The 24,010-nt window shown below is 48.8% G+C and overlaps 1 protein-coding gene across 3 annotated transcripts in view; it reads left to right on the top strand.

Moving 5' to 3' along the window:
* The window catches only part of PHACTR3 (phosphatase and actin regulator 3), a 237,562-nt gene that overhangs the window by 192,545 nt on the left and 21,007 nt on the right, over positions 1-24,010 (top strand). For all 3 annotated transcript variants that reach the window (XM_060285055.1, XM_030841610.2, XM_060285056.1), the window contains exon 8: positions 7,309-7,462. In XM_060285055.1, coding sequence (XP_060141038.1) covers positions 7,309-7,462 — 154 coding nt within the window. The remainder of the gene's footprint in view (positions 1-7,308; positions 7,463-24,010) is intronic.

A 24,010-nucleotide genomic window follows, 5' to 3' on the forward strand; every position in this document is an offset into this window, starting at 1 on the left:
CATTGTATATATGTGCCACATCTTCTTTATCCATTCATCTGTTGATGGGCACTTAGGTTGTTTCCATGTCCTGGTTATTGTAAATAGAGCTGCAGTGAACATTTTGGTAAACGACTCTTTTTGAATTATGGTTTTCTCAGGGTATATGCCCAGTAGTGGGATTGCTGGGTCATATGGTAGTTCTATTTTTAGTTTGTTAAGGAACCTCCATACTTTTCTCCACAGTGGCTGTATCAATTTACATTCCCACCAACGGTGCAAGAGTGTTCCCTTTTCTCCACACCCTCTCCAGCATTTACTGTTTGTAAATTTTTTGATGATGGCATTCTGACTGGTGTGAGATGATATCTCATTGTAGTTTTGATTTGCATTTCTCTAATGATTACGGATGTTGAGTATTCTTTCATGTGTTTGTTGGCAGTCTGTATATCTTCTTTGGAGAAATGTCTGTTTAGGTCTTCTGCCCATTTTTGGATTGGGTTGTTTGTTTTTTTTGATATTGAGCTGCATGTGTTGCTTGTATGTTTTGGAGATTAATCCTTTGTCAGTTGCTTCATCTGCAAATATTTTCTCCTATTCTGAGGGTTGTCTTTTCATCTTGTTTATGGTTTCCTTTGCTGTGCAAAAGCTTTTTAGTTTCATTAGGTCCCATTTGTTTATTTTTGTTTTTATTTCCATTTCTCTAGGAGGTGGGTCAAAAAGGATCTTGCTGTGGTGTATGTCATAGAGTGTTGTGCCTATGTTTTCCTCGAAGACTTTGATGGTGTCTGGCCTTACATTTAGGTGTTTAATCCATTTTGAGTTTATTTTTGTGTATGGTGTTAGGGAGTGTTCTAATTTCATTCTTTTCCATGTAGCTGACCAGTTTTCCCAGCACCACTTATTGAAGAGGCTGTCTTTTCTCCACTGTATATTCTTGCCTCCTTTATCAAAGATAAGGTGACCATATGTGCCTGGGTTTATCTCTGGGCTTTCTATCCTGTTCCATTGATCTGTCTTTCTGTTTCTGTGCCAGTACCATACTGTCTTGATTACTGTAGCTTTGTAGTATGGTATGAAGTCAGGGAGCCTGATTCCTCCAGCTCCATTTTTCATAAGATTGCTTTGGCTATTCGGGGTCTTTTGTGTTTCCATACAAATTGTGAAGATTTTTGTTCTAGTTCTGTGAAAAATGCCAGTGGTAATTTGATAGGGATTGCATTGAATCTGTAGATTGCTTTGGGTAGTAGAGTCATTTTCACAATGTTGATTCTTCCAATCCAAGAACATGATATATCTCTCCATCTATTTGTATCATTTTTAATTGCTTTCATCAGTGTCTTATAATTTTCTGCATACAGGTCTTTTGTCTCCTTAGGTAGGTTTATTCCTAGATATTTTATTCTTCATGTTGCAATGGTAAATGGGAGTTTTTTCTTGATTTCACTTTCAGATTTTTCATCATTAGTGTATAGGAATGCAAGAGATTTCTGTGCGTTAATTTTGTATCCTGCTACTTCACCAAATTCATTGATTAGCTCTAGTAGTTTTCTGGTAGCATCTTTAGGATTCTCTCTATATAGTATCATGTCATCTGCAAACAGTGACAGCTTTACTTCTTCTTTTCCGATTTGGATTCCTTTTATTTCCTTTTCTTCTCTGATTGCTGTGGCTAAAACTTCCAAAACTATGTTGAATAAGAGTGGTGAGAGTGGGCAACCTTGTCTTGTTCCTGATCTTAGTGGAAATGCTTTCAGTTTTTCACCATTGAGGATGATGTTGGCTGTGGGTTTTTCATATATGGCCTTTATTATATTGAGGAAAGTTCCCTCAATGCCTACTTTCTTGAGGGATTTTATCATAAATGGGTGTTGAATTTTGTCAAGAGTTTTCTCTGCATCTATTGAGATTATCATATGGTTTTTCTCCTTCAACTTGTTAATATGGTGTATCATGTTGATTGATGTGTAAATAAGGAAGAATCCTTGCATTCCTGGGATAAATCCCACTTGATCATAGTGTATGATCCTTTTAAAGTGCTGTTGGATTCTGTTTGCTAGTGTTCTGTTGAGGATTTTGCATCTATGTTCATCACTGATATTGGCCTGTAGTTTTCTTTCTTTGTGACATCTTTGTCTGGTTTCGGTATCAGAGTGATCGTGGCCTCGTAGAATGAATTTGGGAGTGTTCCTTCTGCTATATTTTGGAAGAGTTTGAGAAGGATAAGTGTTAGCTCTTCTCTAAATGTTTGATAGAATTCGCCTGTGAAGCCATCTGGTCCAGGGATTTTGTTTGTTGGAAGATTTTTAATCACAGTTTCAATTTCAGTGCTTGTGATTGGTCTGTTCATATTTTCTATTTCTTCCTGATTCAGTCTTGGCAGATTGTGCCTTTCTAAGAATTTGTCCATTTCTTCCAGTTTGTCCATTTTATTGGCATATAGTTGCTTGTAGTAATCTCTCATGATCCTTTGTATTTCTGCAGTGTCAGTAGTTACATCTCCTTTTTCATTTCTAATTCTGTTGATTTGAGTCTTCTCTTTTTTCTTGACAAGTCTGGTTAATGGTTTATCAATTTTGTTTATCTTCTCAAAGAACCCGTTTTTAATTTTATTGATCTTTGCTATCGTTTCCTTCATTTCTTTTTCATTTATTTCTGATCTGATCTTTATGATTTCTTTCCTTCTGCTAACTTTGGGTTTTTATTGTTCTTCTTTCTCTAATTGATTTAGGTGTAAGTTTAGGTTGTTTGTTTGAGATGTTTCTTGTTTCTTAAGGTAGGATTGTATTGCTATAAACTTCCCTCTTAGAACTGCTTTTGCTGCATCCCATAGGTTTTGGGTCGTCATGTTTTCATTGTCATTTGTTTCTAGGTATTCTTTGATTTCCTCTTTGACTTCTTCAGTGATCTCTTGGTTATTAAGTAGTGTGTGTTTATATTTCTTACAGATCTTTTCCTGTAATCGATATCTAGTCTCATAGCGTTGTGGTCGGAAAAGATACTTGATACGATTTCAATTTTCTTACATTTACCAAGGCTTGATTTGTGACCCAGGATATGATCTATCCTGGAGAATGTTCCATGAGCACTTGAGAAAAATGTGTATTCTGTTGTTTGGGATGGAATGTCCTATAAATATCAATTAAGCCCATCTTGTTTAATGTATCATTTAAAACTTGTGTTTCCTTATTTATTTTCATTTTGGATGATCTGCCCATTGGTGAAAGTGGGGTGTTAAAGTCCCCTACTATGAATGTGTTACTGTCGATTTCCCCTTTTATGGCTGTTAGCATTTGCCTTATGTATTGAGGTGCTCCTATGTTGGGTGCATAAATATTTACAGTTGTTATATCTTCTTCTTGGATTGGCCCCTTGATCATTATGTAGTGTCCTTCTTTGTCTCTTGTAATAGTCTTTATTTTAAAGTCTATTTTTTCTGATATGAGAATTGCTACTCCAGCCTTCTTTTGAGTTACATTTGCATGGAATATCTTTTTCCATCCCCTCACTTTCAGTCCATATGTGTCCCTAGGTCTGAAGTGGGTCTCTTGTAGACAGCATATATAAGGGTCTTGTTTTTGTATCCGTTCAGCCAGTCTTTGTCTTTGGGTTGAAGCATTTACATTTATAGTAATTATCAATATGTATGTTCCTGTCACCATTTCTTAATTGTTTTGGGTTTGTTTTTGTAGGTCTTTTCCTTCTCTTGTGTTTCCTGCCTAGAGAAGTTCCTTTAGTATTTGTTGTAAAGCTGGTTTGGTGGGCTGAATTCTCTTAGCTTTTGCTTGTCTTTAAAGGTTTTAATTTCTCCCTCAAATCTGAATGAGATCCTTGCTGGGTAGAGTAATCTTGGTTGTAGGTTTTGCTCCTTCATCACTTTAAGTATGTCCTGCCACTCCCTTCTGGCTTGCAGAGTTTCTGCTGAAAGATCAGCTGTTAACCTTATGGGGATTCCCTTATGTGTTGTTTTTCCCTTGCTGCTTTTAATATTTGTTCTTTGTATTTAATTTTTGATAGTTTGTTTAATATGTGTCTTGACGTGTTTCTCCTTGGATTTATCCTGTATGGGACTCTCTGTGCTTCCTGGACTTGATTAACTATTTCCTTTCCCATATTAGGGAAGTTTTCAACTATAATCTCTTCAAATATTTTCTCAGTCCCTTTTTCTCTAATAAGGTTTTTCTTTTAATTGACTTACAATATTTGGCCTATGCATTGATTTTTATTGCCTTTGGCCAATCAAGAACTCCATAGAGTATTGAGGAAGACTGGTCTAAAGATAAATGAAAGCCTTGCGCTTGGAAAGACAGTATTGTTTTTGACAAACACGCCCCCGGGGAGAAGGTAGTTTTGCATTGGGCCAGCTCTGAGTCAGATCCAATGTGGACAGCCTTGCAGCGGGGACTTCAGAGAACCAGCGACAGGTCAAATGATGACAGCTCTTTGGGAATGAAGCCTGTTCCCCTCCCCCCAGTGGCTGCCAGGTCCCTGGTTTTCAGCAGAAAACAGACTGCTTCGAGGCTGCTGCCAAGATGGAGAAAGGGCCAGGGGAGAAAGGGACAGAGTAAAACATTCTTCCTGAGAGTCATCCAGTTTTCCTTGAATAAAGATGCCCTGTGTCGCTGCAACCCTTTAGTTAATTTACAGAGTTCTGAAAAAGTTGACTCTGATGATTTTGCAGTTTTCTTGTTGCTTTTATAGAGAGAATTTTCCACCATCTTCACTGCTGTCACTCCACAAAGGTCTTTCTTTTTAAACAATTATTTTGATATAAGGAAGCTATGTTGATGATTAAAAATAAAATACAGAAAACCAAAATTAATAAGTAAAATCCATTCCTGGCATCTCTATGCCGATTTATAAGAAGATTATAAATTCTTACAAAATTAGATGCAAACACATACACAGATATATTTATATATAAAAGTACATGCTTTCCTACAAGTTGCTTTTCTTAGCAACATATCACGTCTGTCTTTTTGTCCCTCAGTAATGTATATACCACTGCTTTTAGGTTCATGATAGGTTGACGATATTCACATGCTACAGAGGCGCCGTAATGTAACACATGCTGTCTTGTCGTATTTCGGCTGTGTTTACTTTCTGTCTTTCGTAAATGAGGCTGCGTGAACACCCTCTTATGTGTGTTTTGTGTGCTTGTCCCATTTGTTTTGGGAGCAGACTCTTGGAGGTGGGATTTCTGGCCCCAAAGGTAGGATCACAAGTGTGTTTGGGGGCCTTTGGGGGAGAGGGTGGCTTGTTCCCATCGTCAGGACAGGAAGGTCTCCTGGCCTCTGTCTCTCAGTGTCACATCCTGCTCTGGATCCCCTGCTCGTTTAGAAGAATTCCCTCAGTTGTGCAGAAGTGCCCCTCAACTTCATGAAAAGCCCTCCCTTTAAGCTATTTGTCTGGAAGTTTCCCATTTTGACTTTTAAGTAGTCAAACCTGTTGACCCCCGATAGCTTGGGGAAGACCGTCAGCCCAGACGTGTTCATCGTGGCCCTACTGGGTGCCATGCTGTGCTCTTAGGGCCTGGATGACTGAGCCGAGGAGAATTAATTGCTCTTAGCACAGAGATTTCCTGTGGAGTGAATTCTCATTTCATCTAGAAATCTCTGATTAAAGGATCTTTCTCTCAGTTAAGAACGAATATGCTTAAAGTTTGTAATGACAAGTATGCCGCGACATTTGCAGTAGGCTTAAAGACATTCTTTATCAAAAGCTAGAAAGATGAAACCACATTCGGTGTAGTTTCGTGGTTAGCATATTACCGTTGTCTAAAAATGCCAATCCTTCTCGCCACCTAGCAGACCTTTGACATTCACGAAGGATTTGTCCTGAGGCCTTTGAGACTCCCTCAGTTCATAAATGCCAGTTTAGCTTTCAATTTCCCCCAGACCATGCAGTAAAGATCAACAGAAAAATGCATGTGACTGCCTTAGGCCTTCATGATTCTATAAATACAGGACTCTAGTCATGTATAAAGCTATTAAAACAAAATCGGGCTGGAGCCCTGGCTGAAATGGCTTTGGGGGTCATTATTTTTCTCTTTGTCTCTAATAAAACACACAGCAAACAAGTTCATATTAGAAACTCAAGCCTCAGTCAAGTCCAATATTTTTTATCTTACTTTATCCCAGACTTATGTTAAACTGTCACCTTACTAGGCATTTCTTGCTTTGTATTCCTGTACCCCACAGTAGGAATGGGCTTTCTTTGGCCAGCCATTATTCTTAAGAAATAAAGTTTCCCTCCACCTGTGGGGTTGACCTCATTGGATGATGGTCTGAGCCCCCGGGATTTAAACCCATGCCCTAGTAAAAGGGCAAAACCACACGCCGCAAAACTGCAGTCTGTGTCGTGCTCCGGAGTTCCCTGCCCGTTGTCAGCGCGTGCGCTCGCCGCGGGGCAGGTAAGGACTCTGCTCTTCGTGCAGCTCCATGCCGTTTCCTTTTCCGCCCGTGAATGCAGCCAGCCCCCTTTTCTGCTCTTCAATACGTTTAAACGTCGTCGTTCCTTAAGACCTTACATGCACACCGATGTCACTCTGCTGCTTGGACGTGTGTGGAACTGAAAGTCAATGTCAGCCTCCTAGACCCTGAACCAGGCTCACTCAGCCGTGTTCCTTGGTAACCTGTTGCGTCAACACTGTTCCAGGACCCAGGAGAACAGACTGTTGTCGAGCTTAAAAGCTAGTGGAGGGGATGGAGGATAAACTAGTGAACAAGAAAGAGACCAGGTAGGGGAGGAGTTAAGCGGGTGGGTGATGGCGATTGGAGGACCCATCGCGCCTCTTTGAGGGCAGGGCTCAAGGCCAGCAGTGTGATTCAGGAGGTGGCCGGCCCTGGATGGTCCAGGCAGAGCAGGGGAGTCGCCATGGGAAAGGCATGGTGCAGAGAGCCTGAGTTGGGATCGTCCAGGAACGGAAGGGGACCCACATGGCCACGGGGCCACAGGCAGAGGGGGGGGGTGACGGGGTGGGGGGCAGACCACCATGGGTAAAGTAACTAATTTATGATCTGCACCTGGGCACTTCTGAAGGAAAACGTGGCGCTACTAGTAACTGCTCTGGGGCAAAGGGTGTCGATCGGGACTGTCTCTGGAGACCCCGGCTGCATGAATGATCCCGCACCTGTGGAAGGCATGGTTGCGTGTGGGCCTTTGTGAAGGGAGGTGCGTTGCCCAGCGTTCGCTGGAGGGTATTACAGCTGCCAGACGTGCCCGCGTGGCTCTGGTCCGGGTTCTTTCCTGCAGGAGGGTGGGAAGTGCTGGCCGCACTGGCAGCCAGCGACCCCCTGACACCCGCTTTCTCGGTGCCCCTTGTCTTAGGAACACTGCCGAGGAAGTGCAAGAAGGAGCTCCTGGCAGTGAAACTGAGGAACCGGCCCAGCAAGCAGGAACTGGAAGACCGCAATATCTTCCCCAGGAGGACGGCCGAAGAGAGGCAGGAGATCCGGCAGCAGATTGAGATGAAACTCTCCAAGTAAGTGGCGCGTGGACACAGTGGGAGCTGGTCCCGGCCCTGCAGCCCGACCCCTCGGATGTCCCACCTTCCCCACACTGCGCTGTCCCGGCCCCAAACGCAGTGCCCGGGGCGGGGTTTCCCAGCCTTGCCACTGTCGACGCTCAGGGCCAGACGGCTCTTCACTGCGGGGGCCGTCGGGGCGCTGTCGGATGCTTGGCAGCCCACTGGCCTCTGCAGGCTGCACGCCCCTGTGACAGCCAACACTGTCCCCAGACATTGCCCGATCCCCCCGGGGCCACTCTTCCCTGGGGAGAAGCACTGGTTATAGAAGCCAAGCAAGGCCTATGGTGTGGACAGGCTCCGGGGGGCTGCCGGTGCTACTGGTCTGTGGTGCCCCCTGCCCTCCGGAGGAGCGAGGGCCGGAAGCAGGATCTCCCGAACTCGGGGCCCCTGATGTTCGGGGCCGGATGACAATGATGGGGCCGTCCTGTGCGTGGTAGGACGTTTAGCAGCGTCCCTGGCCTCTACCCTGGAGATGCTCACAGCCCCTCACCCTGCCTCCCATGGTGACAACCAAGTGTCTCCAGTTACTGCCAAGTGTCCCCTGGGGCACGGAGCCATCCCCCAGTCGAGGACCCCTGATCTGAAGGTCGCCCTGGACTTCTCCTCCAGGTGGTCTTTCCTCTGCCCGAGGCTCAGGTCTCCTCGTTTCGGGTGGACGGGCCCTTGTCTCTGCTCTCTGCCGGGGAGCTTGGGCCCCCGTGTTGCCACCCTCCGAAATGCTTTGAGTTTTTTCAGAGCGGGGGGCAATGAGTGTGAGGGGATGAAGCCCAGCGCCCAGATGCTGTGATTGTGGGCCTCGGTTTTCTTACCTGTAAAAGGGGGATGATACCAGCTGCGGGATCACGGTGGGGGAGGGGCGGGCTCAGCTTACCTGTAAAAGGGGGATGATACCAGCTGCGGGATCACGGTGGGGGAGGGGCGGGCTCAGCTTACCTGTAAAAGGGGGATGATACCAGCTGCGGGATCACGGTGGGGGAGGGGCGGGCTCAGCGTGGCGCACATTTCTGCAGGGGCCGGGGTCCCCAGCTGGGGTCCTGAGGGCTTGGAATCACATAGCCCTGCTCTGTGCTGACGTGCTGGGGGACCTGGGACCAGCGGCCTTACCTCCCCGGGTCTTGGTTTTCTCGTCTATAAGGTGAGGTGCTGATGCTGTCTAGGTCATTGTGAATTTGGGGGGAGATCCCGTAAGGAAGGCATACGGCCGAGCCCTGGCACAAAGTAGGTGCTCAGTAAGTCGGTGCTCACCATGGCTCGTGGGGCCTGGGAGCCGGGTCCTCAGCCCCTCCTCCTGTATCGGCTCTGAACCCAGACCAGGGAGAAGCTTTTTAAAATACAGATTGGTGAGCCCCACCCCGACCTGATGAGTCTCCGGGCTGAGAGGGGTATTTTAACGAAATCCCTGATATTAACGGGTTGAGGGGGCCTCTGCAGGTTGGACGTTCTTAGCCTGATTGCAGTGAGATTGTCAACCCACCACGCACTTATCACTCTGTGTCTGGTCATTCAGCAAAGGCTTATTTTACTCAAATGAGGGGCAGGCAGGCGCCGTGACCGTTGCGAGAGATACAGTTGTGGGTAATGAGGGAGAGAGCTCCCCTGAGCTCCATATTCCCGGAAGCATCCTCAGACCTCTTCCTGCGTGGCTGGTACCCACTCTGGGGCTTTGTACAGACCAGATGGGTGCTCAGTAAATGCTTATGGGTGGGAAGGAAGGAGGGGTGGAAACACAGGTGCATCGATCTCATGGCCAAGGGGATATGCTGGCAGATGAAGCTTGGTGTCCTTGTTGCCTGTCTCATGGACGGGATGCACCATCGCAGGAGGCGTGGTTTCCTCTCGTTTCTAATGAGATTGAACTTTTTTTTCAGTGTTTATTAGCTGTCTGTTTTTTTTCAGTTCCTTTCATGTACATTACCTGCAGTTTTCTTTATCTTAATGATTTGAGGATTTTACCCTGGAAATTGCAGCTTCCAGTCTTTTCCAGGTCTGTGAATGACACCTCTTCTCCCTCTTCAGGACTGGTATTGTCATTTTGTTCATGCTTTCCTTTGATGTGGGAAAGTTTTTTATTTTTAAAGTTATCAGATTATCGCTCATATACTTCAGGTGTCAGCAGACTTTTTCTGTGAAGAGTCAGATACTGAATATTTCTGGCTCTGTGGATCCTACTGTGTCTGCTGTGACCACACGACTTTGTCGTCACGCTAACGCGTGGCCAATGCGTGGTGAGTGCGGCTGCATGCCAATGCGACTTTATGTACAAACATAAACAGCAGCCCACGGGGCAAGGTTTCCTGGGCCCTGATATACTTTATGGTCCATATTGTTTGTGCCATGTTTTAAAACATCCTTCCCTGCCCGAAAGTCAAAAAGATGATGTTTACACGTATTATTTTTGCAGTTGTCATCTAATCATGCCAAGCGATAATGGTTTTCTATTTGCTAAACAAACTAACTTCTCTTTCAAGATAGACTATTAAGTGAATTTAAAAAAAAATAGTAAACATTGTAGCATATGTGATTCAAGGATAACAAATGGTCATGACGGTGCTCGGCTTAAGAGAACTCTGGGGACCCCACTCCTGTCTCCCAGTGCAGACGGGAGGTGGGAAAAGGTGGGGTGCTGGGAAACCTCAAAGGACTCCTAAGTAAGTGATACCCCAGACACAGGCCCTGGATGGAATCTGTAACTCATTTTAAAGCTTGGACTAGAACATAGTAGCTCCTTGGACGTTTGTCACCATGTTTAAAAACGGAAAAGCGACCCCAGAATTAGACACGAAGAGAGCGTGGTTGAGAAGTCACATTCCAGGCGGGCAGACGTAGCCTTCCTGGCCGGCCCGGTTTGTTTCCCCTGCAGAAATGGTTTAATTGGATCGTTTGTCTTTGTTTTGCCGCCTTTCAGAGATTCTTCTGCCATCGCTTGCTGAATAATTCAGCCTCTGGTTGCTGTGGCAACGTGCCATTCACTGTATCCTGAAGTGCAGTCGGTGTTTTCGTACTGTGTATTTTTAAAAATTTCCAGACCCTTACTCTTTTTTTTTTTTTTTTTTTTTTTGCGGTACGCGGGCCTCTCACTGTTGTGGCCCCTCCCGTTGCGGGACACAGGCTCCGGACGCGCAGGCTCAGCGGCCATGGCTCACGGGCCCAGTTGCTCCGCGGCATGTGGGATCTTCCCGGACCGGGGCGCGAACCCGCGTCCCCTGCATCGGCAGGCGGACTCCCAACCACTGCGCCACCAGGGAAGCCCCGGACCCTTTACTTTTTTATCTTTTGGGCGCTCCTAGGGCTTTTCTGGATGAAGTGGTCACGGTCTCCCCTGACTCTGTGTGCTGGCTCTGGGGATTTGCATGAAGTCGGAGTCAGCTTGGGAGTAAAGGAGGAGTAAAGCCCTGTGATCACGGTCACCCCCTTTCTATATGGGAGCCCAGCTCACCTTTACGGCGTGTGTAAGTGAATCCGCAGAGTATTACAGACCCGCAGCTCCCGTGCCTCACACAGTGGGCAAGTTCTAGAAGTTTCTGTCTTGCTTCAGTTGGGTTGTGTGCACGCCATTTAAGGATGCCCGACAGCTTTCTCTTTTATTATTATTATATAAGCTTCAGGTGTCCAGCATTGTAATTCGACATCTGTATATACTACAGAGTGATCAAGTGACAACTTTCCCTTTTAAGTGCGGACCCCGTACAGTATGTTTTGCTTCCTTTCCCTCATTTCATTTAATCTTTACAGGAACCGATAGAGGAGGTGTTATCATCATCTCCATTTTACAGATGAGAAAACTAAGGCTTGATGAGAGAGGTTAAGGAACTTGCCCAGGGTCACACAGCTCAGAGGAGGTGGGCTAGGAGTCAGGCGATGGGTGGTCCCTCAGAACCCCCAGGCCTGGGTGGCGGGGGAAGCAGAGCTCTGGGGGCCTGGCTCATCTAAGTCTCTGCTTTGCGTTTTCTCATACTGGTGTGGCTTCCATCAGGGGACATTCAGGCCTCCAGCCAGTGCCCTGGGCTTCTGTGCAAAACACTCCATGCCTGTGTTGGCGGGAAGTGGAGGGGATGCAAATATTCTCCCACCCCCGGAACAGTGCAGTTAGCGAACAGAGACTCTCGGCCGACCACAGGCCCTGGGGAAACGTAGACAAGTAGGTTCAAATCCCAGGCTTTCCGTCACAGCGGTGTGGGTTTGGGCCAGCACGGCCTTCTCTGAATCTCCCCCTGGTTTGTAAATTCAACACTGTGGCAGCACCTTCCTCCTGGGGCCCCTTTGGAAAGTTCCAGGTTAGTCCCTGGACAGACAGGTGAAAGTGCATCCCTGCAGGAGGCGCTCTGGGGGGTGGAGCTGCTGCTGTTTGGTCCTGGCTGCACGCACTCGGGCTAGTTGTCACCTGGGCAGGGGCAGAGGCTACGCAGCAGGCCAGGCCAGGGTAGTGAGCTGCTGTAGAGCAGCGCCTGGAGGGCCAAGGTCGTGTTAGCGTAGTTGTTAATGTCAGTACAGTGTTGTTCTCTGCCCGGCCGGCACCTCCGGAGCGATGCACAAACCTTCTGTTAAGTCTCCCTTGGGGCGTCCTCTGCTGTGGGACCGCATGTGAGAAGCTGATTAATGCTCAGTAGCGCCCTCCAGTAGCACGTTAACACAGGCGTTCAGTGCACGTGCATTAAATGACCCTCCAGCCGGTCCCTTTGTACGTTTTGTTCTCCCACATCCAGAACAGGCTGCCGCCACTCAGGCCTCCGGGAAACAGATTCCCAGGAAGGAGTGTTCTGGGCTGCTGCTCCCTTGCCCCGTGCTTGCCTTGAAATCTGCGGAATTTTAAGGAGGAGGCTTGATGCTTTTAAGGATGGGGGTGGAGATTGGCACTCTTATCATCAGCACCATGAACCTAGCATTAGCCGTGGGACTTTCTTTCCGCTGAAGGTGTCAGGAATGCTGGGGCGCAGTGCAGGGTCTCAGTTCTGTGGACACAGGGTTTAGAAAATACAGAAACCTTACTTTTTCTGGCCTTAGCAGGAAAAAGAATGGCTTAATTTTAATTGCTGCAAAGGAAGCTGCTCCTTTGGGAAGTGTTGAGGCATAATTGCAGTGGGTGGGGAATTGCATAATAACAGATGTTGATAAATATTTGCTGCTTTTCCTCTTCCCGACCTGCAGTGCCGGGTGGGAGCCCAGCTCCTCCTGGGTGACTTGAATCCTGCCCCATAAGCACCATCTAAGGAGGGACAGAAAAGTGTGGTTATTAATGATGGTCGTTGCTAACATGTATTCAGTGTCTTCTGTGTACCAGCTTCCTGCTAAGCGTTTCATGCGTATTACCTCCTTGGAGCCTTGCGAGAGCTCTCTGGGGTAGGTGCTATTAATGGTCCTATTTTTCAGATGAGGATAACTGGCTCAGAACAGTGCAGTCACTTGCCTGTGCTCCCACAGCGGGAAATATGGGATGCGGGGGTAATTGGTCACCCGATCCACGCCAGTTCCAACATCAGAGCGTCCATCCACATCACCAGGGAGCTTTGTGAAAGCGCAGATTCCCAGGCCCCACCCCAAGTCTCTTGAACAGGAATCTGTATTTTAACAGAGCCCTTCTCCTAAGTGTCACTGTTGCCTTAGGCTGCACTGTGTCCCCTTCCTTGCCACCCTTGGAAGACCGTTCTTGGAGGCCTCAGGATCAAAATAAGCTGTACTTCTGTGTAACAGCTGTCTGTTAGTATCTTAAGGAGAATGCACATTTTATAGTTGATTGTGTTTCCCTTTTTGCCTTGGCCACCAGGAAGCTCAGAGCCAAGTATGCAGATACCTGTCACAAGTGTGTTGTATCGTTTGGGTTGTGTGTCTGTGTTTGATCTTATGTTGTATGGCCTTTGTCTTAATTTCCTCAACTCTTTTTTTTTTTTTTGGAAGGAAGGAGTCTCACATTTATTGACCATACTGTGTTCCAACTCTTTCACCTATGTTACATTTTTTCATGGTTACAAGAAAACTAAGATATAGGCATTACAACAGACTCTTGCCATTTGATGATTCAACATTGGAGGTTTTGCCTATTTGCCAGTAACTCCAAACATGTAGGACTTGAAATTTTTCTAAAGCATTCACGTGAAACTGATGCCCACCTGGAGGCTGAGGTCGTGGAGGGAGTGATTGTGAGCGAGACACGATTATTGGTGAGCATCTCTATTTCAGTTTGAGTTTGCTTTTGTCACCTCTCTTTCTGTCTGCTGTAGTTCTCCAAAGTGCTTCAGTAGTTTCCTTTTTTTAAAATTGAAGTATAGATGATTTACAATATTGCATTAGTTTCAGGTGTACAACTTAGTGGTTGTGCATTTTTGAGATTATACTCCATTATAGGTTATTACAAGATAATGGGTATAATTCCCTGTACTATACAGTATATCTTTGCTGCTTATCTATTTTATGTATAGTAATTTGTATCTGTTAATCTCCTACCCCGAATTTGTCCCTCCCCCCTTTCCTCTCCCCTTTGGTAACCATAAGTTTGTTTTCTATGTTTGTGAGTCTGTTTCTGTTTTGTATACATATTCATTTGCATTAGTTTTTAGATTCATATATACATGACATCATATAGTACTTGTCTTTCTCTGACTTATTTCACTAAGGATAATATTCTCTAGGTCCATCCATGTTGCTGCAGATGGTAGTTTTTCATTCTTTTTTATGGCTGCTTAATATTCTGTGTGTGTGTATGTACATATACCTTAAGCCAGTTGTCTGTTGATGGACACTCAGGTGGTTTCCATGTCTTGGCTGTTGTAAATAGTGCTGCTATGAACATTGGGGTGCATGTATCTTTTCAAAGTAGTGTTTTCATTTCTTTTGGATTTATACCCAGGAGTGGAAGTGCTGGTCATGTGATAGTTCTATTTTTAATTTTTTAAGGAACCTCCACACTGTTCTTCATAGTGGCTGTACCAATTTACATTCCCACCAACAGTGTAGGAGGGTTCCCTTTTCTCCACACCCTCTCCAGCATTTGTTATGTATAGACTTTGATGATGGCTATTCTGACTGGTGTGAGGTGATACCTCACTGTAGTTTTGATTTTCATTTCTCTAATTATTAGTGATGTTGAGCATCTTTTCACGTGCCTGTTGGCCATCTGTATGTCTTCTTTGGAGAAATGTCTAGTTAGGTCTTCTGCCCATTTTTTCGATTGGAGTGTTTGGTTTTTTGATATTGAATTGTACGAGCTGTTTGTAGATTTTGGGTATTAACCTCTTGTCAGTCACATCATTTGCAAATATTTTCTCCCATTCGGTAGGTTGTCTTTTTGTATTATTGATGGTTTCCTTTGCTGTGCAAATGCTTTTAAGTTTAATTAGGTCCCATCTGTTTATTTTTGCATTTATTTCTTTTGCCTTAGGAGATTGATCCAAGAAAATAATGCTACAATTTATGTCAAAGAGTGTGCTGCCTGTGTTCTCTCCTAGGAGTTTTATGGTTTCAGATCTTACATTTAGGTCTTTAAACCATTTTGAGTTTATTTTTGTATGTGGTATGAGGGAATGTTCTAATCTCATTGATTTACATGTGGCTGCCCAGTTTTCCAGCACCACTTACTGAAAAGACTGTCTTTTCTCCATTGTATATCCTTGCCTCCTTTGTTATAGATTAATTGACCGTAGGCGTGTGGGTTTATTTCTGGGCTCTCTATTCTTTTCCATTCATCCATATGTTTGTTTTTTGTGCCAGTAGCACTCTGTTTGATTACCGTAGCTTTGTAGTATAGTCTGCAGTCTGGGAGGCTTGTGCCTCCTGCTTTGTCCTTTTTTCCTCAGGATTGCTTTAATTTGCTCAACTCTTAATTTTATCTCCAGGGGGTATAGTTTTCTATACATGATTTCAAACCCATTTCTCAATTTTAACTATAAAAGTGTAAGTAAAAAATACATATTTTTTATGGAGGCCCTGTTAGCATGCGTAAGATTTTGCCATCTAACATCATGTCAGAAGGGTTTTCCATTCTTTTTCATAGGATTCAAATGTTCATTTTTAATAGTGGTCTGGTGTGTTAAGGAGGGGACAGACCTACCAGCTTTGCTTTTCCCTCCCACAATCAAGACTTTTAGTTTGCCTCAAAATCTTTACTTTTAAAATAAAACTACATGTAATGCTTATTTTCACACATCAGTGTTTTTTTTTCTTTTTATGGATTATTTACATGAGCAACATTTCCAGAAATGTTAAAAGAGGAGGAGGAAAATGCATTGAATTAGATGATGTCATCATTCAAGAAAGAAAACCAGTTGTCAGCAGAACCCAGCAGATCAGTGGGTAACAGCCTGGAATTTGTGGTTCAGGAGGGAGGGAGCAAAATTTCTTATCAAATACATGAAAATAATTCAGTTTCACTAGTAACTACAGACATTAAAAAATTCATAGTAACAAAGAACCTTTCATCCTCAACTAAAATGACAATAAAACTTAAAATATTATTTTTAAATATTTTAAGTTATATTTTACTAATGTAAATACTGATCATGGTATAAGAATATCCCACCCTAGTGAGTTGGTGGTTTCCATTGCCATCCCACTGCTGGCAGCCATGTGACTTGAAAATAACTGGGCAGGTGAAGAGCCAGGATGACAATTTGCACACTTTAACCGAGCACTCTGCTTCTGGGAGTTTATATTCAGGGATTTAGAAGGAGAAGAAGCGTGCTGTGATGGTTAGCTTTAGTCCCAGGGGACTTTGTGTCTGCGGGGGCCCCCCCTTAGTGTCTCTGGGGACAGAGGGTCAGGACACAGTGTGACAGCCGAGAATCTCCATCCTGCAGATGTGCTGCAGGTGGGGCAGGTCTGTTTCGGGTCCTGAGGGCGTTACACGCTGCGACGTGGGGACAGTGTTCCTGCAGAAGCTGTCGTTCAGGCTTCGAAGGGGCCAGCTGGGGGTGGGCTTGGTCTCAGGGGCCTTCGTTCTGCTGTGAACTTGTACCGAAATCTGTGTGGATGGGCACTCACTTCCACTGAAGCGTCCTTTGGGAAATTTCAGGCAAGTGGAGGGGGGAGAGCCAGCTTCTGACCCAGGTTTCATGACAACATGACCAGCAGGGAATGGGACAGATTGGCCCTGACCGCAGGCTGGGCACCGAGCTGCTTGTGTCTCTAGCCGGACCGCAGTGCTGGGTAGGAGCGGGCCTCCCTGCTGGGTCCCAGTGTCTGTGGTGGAGCAGCCAGACTGTGGGTTCCAGAGCCCTCGCTCTACCCGCGCCCCGCCCCGGGAGCATCTCATCTTCCACAAAAGCACAGAGAGCACGTGACGCACTACGGCTCAATCCACTTCCTGGTTCATCGGAACTAACGCGTGAGTAACATCCTCATCCTCCGCTGGTCCTTCGCCTGCGTCAGCGTCGGCAGCCCTAGAACCTTCCCTCTGTGTTCCATGCGGTGTGGGCTCCTGTACACGGGCCTCGGCTTCGGTCCCTAGTAGACCCTCCGATGCCCACGCTGCAGCCTCACCTCGGATGCAGGACGTGACAGTCCTGGGTCAGGGCCTGGTGCGGCCACCCCCGACTTGTATAATAACAGCCGTTACTGCCGAACCTGAAGTTCCTCGCAGGTTTTGCCGCCTACCCCTCGGGTTATGCACGGTGGCCGTGACGTAAGAGGGTGTTGTAAATGACTTACGGGGGAGGTCAAGACCGCGGAAGAGCAGGCCTGCTTTCTCTTGCAGCATCGCATCTCACACCCTTGCATGTCTCCTGGGACGCAAAAGCCCCGTCACAAACCTCGGGTCCCTGCAGAGCGCAGGGGCCGGGTGCTGGGGAGCAGAGGTGGAAAGATAGGCTCAGAGGTGCATCACGTCTAATAAAATACGTGCAAAATAGACGTGTGAACCAGCCGTGGAAGTGGAGGGTCTAGGAGGGAGCGATGAATCTGGCAGGAGGGAGGAAGAGTTGGGGTGCAGGCATCAGAGAGGGGGTGACGTGGCGCGCGGTCTTGATGGCTCGATACGTGTCAGCGCACGTGGCAGCCGGAGCGCAAGGATGTCCCGGGCAGAGAGCAGCCGCAAGGAAGTCCCGCGGCCTGAACCCGCATCGCCCTCTGGAGAACGTGGTGTGGCTGTGAAGGGCTGGGGCGAGCGGGGGCAGAGGGGAGGCTGCAGGGCTACAGGGCCAGGTGGTGGGCACCCTTCTAGCTCCTGGTCCGCACGCGGCTGCCTCTGGTCCCTCCCGGAGGGACCTCCCTTGATGTCCCCCATTCTCCATCCCATCATCCCGTTTTCTTCACCGCACTTAACTGCTGTCTGAAATTCCCCTTTATTCCTTTCTTTGCCTCTTTGGGGTCTGTCTCCCCGCTAGAACACTGCGATCCTGCCTCTGCTGTTCGCCTGGGGTGCCCCCTGTCACACTGAGCAGCCGCTCCGTAAATTGGTGTCAACGGTGAACAGGGGCACCTGGCCTTTCCTGAGAAGCAGTGAGCGTCCCCTGAGGGCTCATGAGCAGCGGCATGGCAGGGCGACGGCGCGTCTGAGGGCCCCTCTGCCTACACGTGTGGGGGGTGTCAGGCTGGGGGGCCTGACGGGGGCATGTGACGCTTGTCTTGCAAGAGCCAAGCTGGACGTCATCACGTGACGGTGGGGCCGCGGGGCGTGGGTGGGCGGAGGCGGACGAGGGGCGGGACCCCGGTAAGGGCTTGAGGAGGTGCTGGGATGGGGAGGGGCTGATGCTCTGCGCCGGGGCGGGGGATGCAGGAAGAAGGAAGGGAGGTGCTTGAGGAAGGCTCGTGCCCACGTTTGGGCACAGAGCTGGCCGTGTCTCTGGCGCTGTTAGCAGGGGTTCGATCCACGAGCAGGGGCGCGGACTGCCTTGGGGAGCCTCCTCTGGCGGTTTTGAACTAACCAGGTTGCAGGTTACGAGCAGCACGAGCTGAAGGTCAAAGTCACTGAAGGACCAGTAAGGAGATTTCCGGGGTTGTGTGGTTCCTTTGATCATGGGTGCGTTTCCTACCACCGTGTGTTCCCTCCGACCTCACATCAGAGTGACAGGGAGAGCAGGTGGCCAGCCGTTGGCCCCTGGGGACAGAAGGGCTTTCTGTGTGTCAGATTGAATAAGCCCCGTCCATCTGTGGAAACAGAGTGGCATTAAATGCAATCCAAGGGCAATGGGGGGACTTGAAACCCACTTTTCTTCATTCTGGAAGCCTGCAGGACTTGAGCCGTGGGGCGTGGCTGAGTAATTTGGGGATTTCGGTTGGCACGTCAGGGGCAAGGTGCTTCTGTTTGGATGAAACAGGACGAGGGGCGACTGAGTCCTTCCTCACATTGCTGGGGAGGGGCCGGGCCAGGGCTCCCAGCTCTGGGAGGGGGAATCTCACAGCCGACCTGGGGCTGCAGCCTGGGGGCCCAGCAGGATGGACTCAGGAGAGGCCTCCGGGCGAAGGCCGCTGCTCATTAACGAGCCGCCGTCCACGAGAGCACGAGATGTTCTCCCAGCTCGGCTGCACGGCGGGAAACCTCAGAGGGTTGAACTTGGCGTCCTGGTACACGAAAGGCCGTTCGTCAGCTCGGTCTCTGAAACGGCTGGTGGGACAACTTCCAAAGGGATTTGCAGGCAATAGAGGAAAGAAGGTAGATGCGTAATGAGGAGACTAGCAATTCATTAAGCCCAAGAGAATTCTTGAGCAGAAAACTAATAGCTGCGCCTCTCCAGCAGGAGGAAGTACAACTGTGGTGGGAAGGATGAGGTTTAGGCCTAATGTGCCCCCCACTGTACAGTGAACTCCGAACCTGCAAAGCAGGTGATTAGGCTGCAGGTCCTCAGGCCCCTGGGGAGGGATGCCCCCACCTCCCCCTTCACCATCCCTGGAAGGTTGGTGGACAACAAAGTTGATCCCAAAGCTTCCTGAGCACTTTCAGGGGGAGAGAAGAGACACTGTCCTGGGATGGGGGTGACTCTGGAGTGGGGAGGTCAGACTGTCCTCCTGGCTCATTTCACAGAACGGGAGTCACAAGCCCAAAGGCGCCCTCTGTGAGTGACGGGCCAGGGGCAGCGCTGTGGCAGGTTGGGAGATGTGTGTCCTTGCTGCAGGGGCACCTGCCCCTCAGCAACTGTGGGCGTCAGCCTGGGAATGCCAGATCAGTGTGGGCAGAGTTTTCCAAGAGAAACTGGAAATATTTATTCCAATGTAAAATTTCCTTTATTTAAATGTTGGGGGCCGACTCACATATTTTAAAAAAGAAAGTATAGACCCCAGTATAGACCCCATAAAATACATTTATGGGCTGTATTTGGCCTGAGGGGGTCACCCGTTTGCCACCCGTGATGTGATGTCACTTGTTGTATGAGAAGCTCGTTCTCGTTTGCACTGAGAATGGGGGATTTTGACTATTGAATTAATGTAGGGAAAACAGTGGGTCAGAATCTGAATTGAAGGTCAGCAGGAGAAGCATTAAGACCAGAGACTGTGACCACCAACGTCCTGTGCAGCTCCGGCAGATCTTTTCTTTCCAACTGGCAGGGGAGGGGGCTGCTCTGGGAGAGCTTGTGTACACATCGCCCCCATGGCTCTAATCGTGATGGGAGGAAGCATCTCTGTGTGGTGGTGAAAGCCTGGACTCTGGGCAGGACGTCTTGGTTCCTGTCCCCGCTCTGCTGTCTTCCAGCTGTATGACTGCAGGCAGGAGGCCTCCCTGGCGCCTGCCTCACTGTCCTCTTGTGTAAAATGGGGATAATTAAAACAGAGCCCATGTCCTAGAGCTGCGGAAAGGATGCAAAGAGACAGGACACATAAAAAGCCTGGACTTCTGTGTGGCAGGGAGGAAGCACCAGGGAATAAAACAAAGAAATATGGGGATAGGGAATTTTAATAGTGTGAGACACAATTTCCATACGATACAATGCACCCTTTCAAAGTGCACAGTCTAGGGCTTCTAGTATATCCGTGGAGTTGTGTGTCCATCACCACAGTCAACTTTAGGACATTTTCATCACCCACCAAAGGAGCCCTCACCCCTTAGCCATACCTCCAATCCCTAGAACAGTACCTGGGCCATGTGGACACTTAATACTTTTTCAGTTATTGTCGCAAGGGTTGAGGGAGGTACGTATGAAGACCCGTTACCACAATTAGTGTCACGTCCTGTTCGTCATCTGTGTCTCTACCAGCTTTATCCTCTCCCTCAGCATCTTCATCACTGTTGCTGTCTTTATCCCCATCACCACCTTCATCACCTTGTTCATCTTCGTCATCACCACCGTCATTTCCATCAATGTCTTATCCATCTTTTTCTTCTGCATCTACATCAGGTACCGTCTGCATCACTTTTGTCTTTATCTTCTTCATCTTCTTTACCATCATCTTAGCAACATCTTCATCCACACCTTTATCGTCATCCTCAACATCTTCATTGTCTGTCTTTGTTACGTAGGAAGCACTTAGGAAACAGTGGCTCTCGACCTCCTTGAGGTCCGGGGACCCCACTTCCAGGAGAATGAAGCCCACGTCTGAAGCCGGGTCGGGAACTTTGGGCTGACTCCTGCCTGGAGAGAAAGGGAGCCTTGAAAGTGGTGGAAGGTCAAGGGTGGGCGGGGCCAGGACCTCTCAGTTCCTGCAGGTCCAGCTCAGGACCGACCCGGTGCAGTGGCTGGCTGGGATGCTGATCTCGAGGTAGCAGCCACCCCTCGGCTGGGATGTGCAGGGCCCGGGTCTCTGCAACCCTCTGAAGAGGGTTTTGAGATCCCAGGAGCAAAGACTCTTTGTGTTCAGCAGTTTCTCTGCTTTTCTTCCTGTTTTGGTGAAGCAGACTTTCTTGACTCACTTCCCCAGCCCTCCAGGGAATCTCGGGCATGTTCCTGGGGCTTTCAGTCTTCCTCTGTTTAGAAACCTCAGGGGACACGAAGGTCAGGTCTGTTCTATCCAGATAAACCCTCCCAGGCCCTTGGCCTGGTACCGCCTCGCTGCTCCGCTGCTGTGGGAGGGGCCTGCCGTGACTAGTACCTAGCCTCCAAGGTGAAGAGGAAGCCTGGGATTAACGAGGCACTTTCAAGGATTTGTTGCAAAATACAAAAGGAAGTCGCGGGGCAGGCCTGGGAGCAGGCCCTGTGGGATGTTGTGGGGAGGGCAAGACGAGACCCCTGCCCTGGAGGGAGGGGTGCGATGGTCCTGGGAGGCTGAGGCCGGGACCGTCCAGGCCGAGCGGTGGCCGTAAGGTCGCGCGTGTTCTGCTTTTAGATGGAAGTAGCTAAGCAATAGAAAAACGGCACTCCCCAGTCGGGAAACGTTTGACAAAATCTACACCTCGGAGGACACACATATGAATCTCGGTCTTTGTTAGAACGCGTGACGTTGAAGGAAGAAGAGCCAGCACCTGGGGCTGGGTGGCCCTTGCAGGTGGGGCGCAGCCCCCCGGTGCTGTCAGCTCATGGCCCCTGAGTCCTCCCGTGGGGTCAGGTGGGGCGCAGCCCCCCGGTGCTGTCAGCTCATGGCCCCCGAGTCCTCCCGTGGGGTCAGGTGGGGCGCAGCCCCCCGGTGCTGTCAGCTCATGGCCCCTGAGTCCTCCCGTGGGGTCACAGCTGCTCTTGTTTTCCTTGGTTGCTGGGGAGTCTGCCGAGGAAAGTACAGCGTGTTTTCTAAGAAAATGCGGAACCACCTCAGCCCCCCTTCAGGATCAGTAACAACACGACTCCCATACCCAGGGGGGCAGGTGGACTGGCGGTTTAGAGCTCACTGGCTGGGGGGCGCGGGCCAAGGGGGCCCCGGCTACTCACTCTCCACCTGTCCGAGCCTGTGAAATGGGCGTGACACCTGCCTGCTTTACCCAGAGTCAGGGCTTATCCTGCGTGAGCTGTGGTCATAGGAATAATAGTGCAATGGTAGCTCGCTAACGCTTATTAAATGTGTGTTGTGTGCCGGGGACTGGGCCTTGCCTGCATTCACCGAAGCCTAGGAGGTAAATGCTATTATTAGCTGTCTTTCATAGCTAAGGAAATGGTGGTTCAGAGAGGTTAGGTAAGATGTTCTGAGTCACACAGCTAGTATGTCATGGAGCTGAGATTTGACCCAGTCAGGCTGGTTCTGGACACTGGGCCTGGAGGCACCCTGCCTCGTGGAATGGTTGCAGACAGTCAGGCCTGGCATGGTTGTTGCTCAGTCACTGAGGGTCCAGGCTTCCTTCTATCAATATCTTCCTGCTCAGTTATCCTCACACTGGCACTTACCCTCTGTGGTCCAAGACGGCTGCAGGAGCACCAGACATCACATTTAAGTTCCAAAGGTACATAGATCCCAGCTGAGTCAGCTCTTCAAAAAGACTCTTTCTAGAGGCTTTTTGGCACACCTTTCCCTCCAGCTCCTTGGTAGAACCTCTTCACGTGGCCATGCTTAGCTGGAAAAGAAGCTTCCCTGAATAGAATCAGCTTTCTGGTGCTGTGTAAGAAGGGAGGATGGAGGTTGGGTAGGAAGCTAGCGGTCTCTGCTACAGTGGGTGTTCAGATTAATTTTGTTGAGATGGACTGAAGGACGGAAGGAAGGAGCAAACAGATGGACAAGTGGATGGAAAACCTTGTGTCTGTGGGGTAACAGCGATTTCTAAAGCAGTCCGGTCCAAGGAGTCTGTGTGGAAGCCCCTATAGGCTCTGGGCAATTTGTAAACGCCTCGTGTTCCCTACCATCTAGAGATGGGCCCAGGGATTTCGGCAAGTGGCGGGAAGCTGAGGGGGCGGGGGACTCCGAGGGGCCCCTGGGGTGACGTGGACAGATACCACTGTCCCTTCCTCAGCGATACCCCCCATGACATTGCAGTTCAAGGGCAGACACTTCCTGGGCAACCTCTATGTGCCCCCCTCAGCACAGGGCCCTGGGGATGGAGGAGAGAACAGAGGGATGCAGGGGCTGCCTTCAGGACACAGGGCGGGGAGGGAGGTCAAGGGAGAGAGGGTGAGATGCCTGTGGGACACAGGAAGTAGCGTGCGCACTGCACAGGGCGCTGTCAGGGTCCTGCATCCCGCCCTACCAGGCAGGTCCTAACTTCCCCTCTCCGGGCTGGTGAGGCCGGTGCTTCTTAGTGGTGCTGCTGAAGCTCCATGTCCTGTAGAAGCTCCCTGGTGTGTCGGGTGGTGCTCTTTCCTTTTTTTAAAATCGAGTGGAGGGCTTCCCTGGTGGCGCAGTGGTTGAGAGTCCGCCTGCCGATGCAGGGGACACGGGTTCCTGCCCTGGTCTGGGAAGATCCCACATGCTGCGGAGCGGCCAGGCCCGTGAGCCATGGCCGCTGAGCCTGCGCGTCCGTAGCCTGTGCTCTGCAACGGGAGAGGCCACAACAGTGAGAGGCCCGCGTACTGCAAAAAAAAAAAAAAAAAATCGAGTGGAGTTGCTCTTCTCTTGGCCTTGGTATTTTCTCACCCAGTATTTGCTTGTTTGCTGCAGCCTTGCTGAGCCCCTGCCCTGGGCCTCAGGCACCGTACTAACCTGCCTTCGGCTCCCAGACTTGATGGGGAGGGGAGCTAGGAACCAGGAGATGCGGCCCAGCGGATGAATAAGCCTCTTGGTGAAGGAGGA

This window comes from Globicephala melas, chromosome 15 (assembly GCF_963455315.2).
Source record: "Globicephala melas chromosome 15, mGloMel1.2, whole genome shotgun sequence".
Lineage (NCBI taxonomy): Eukaryota > Metazoa > Chordata > Mammalia > Artiodactyla > Delphinidae > Globicephala > Globicephala melas.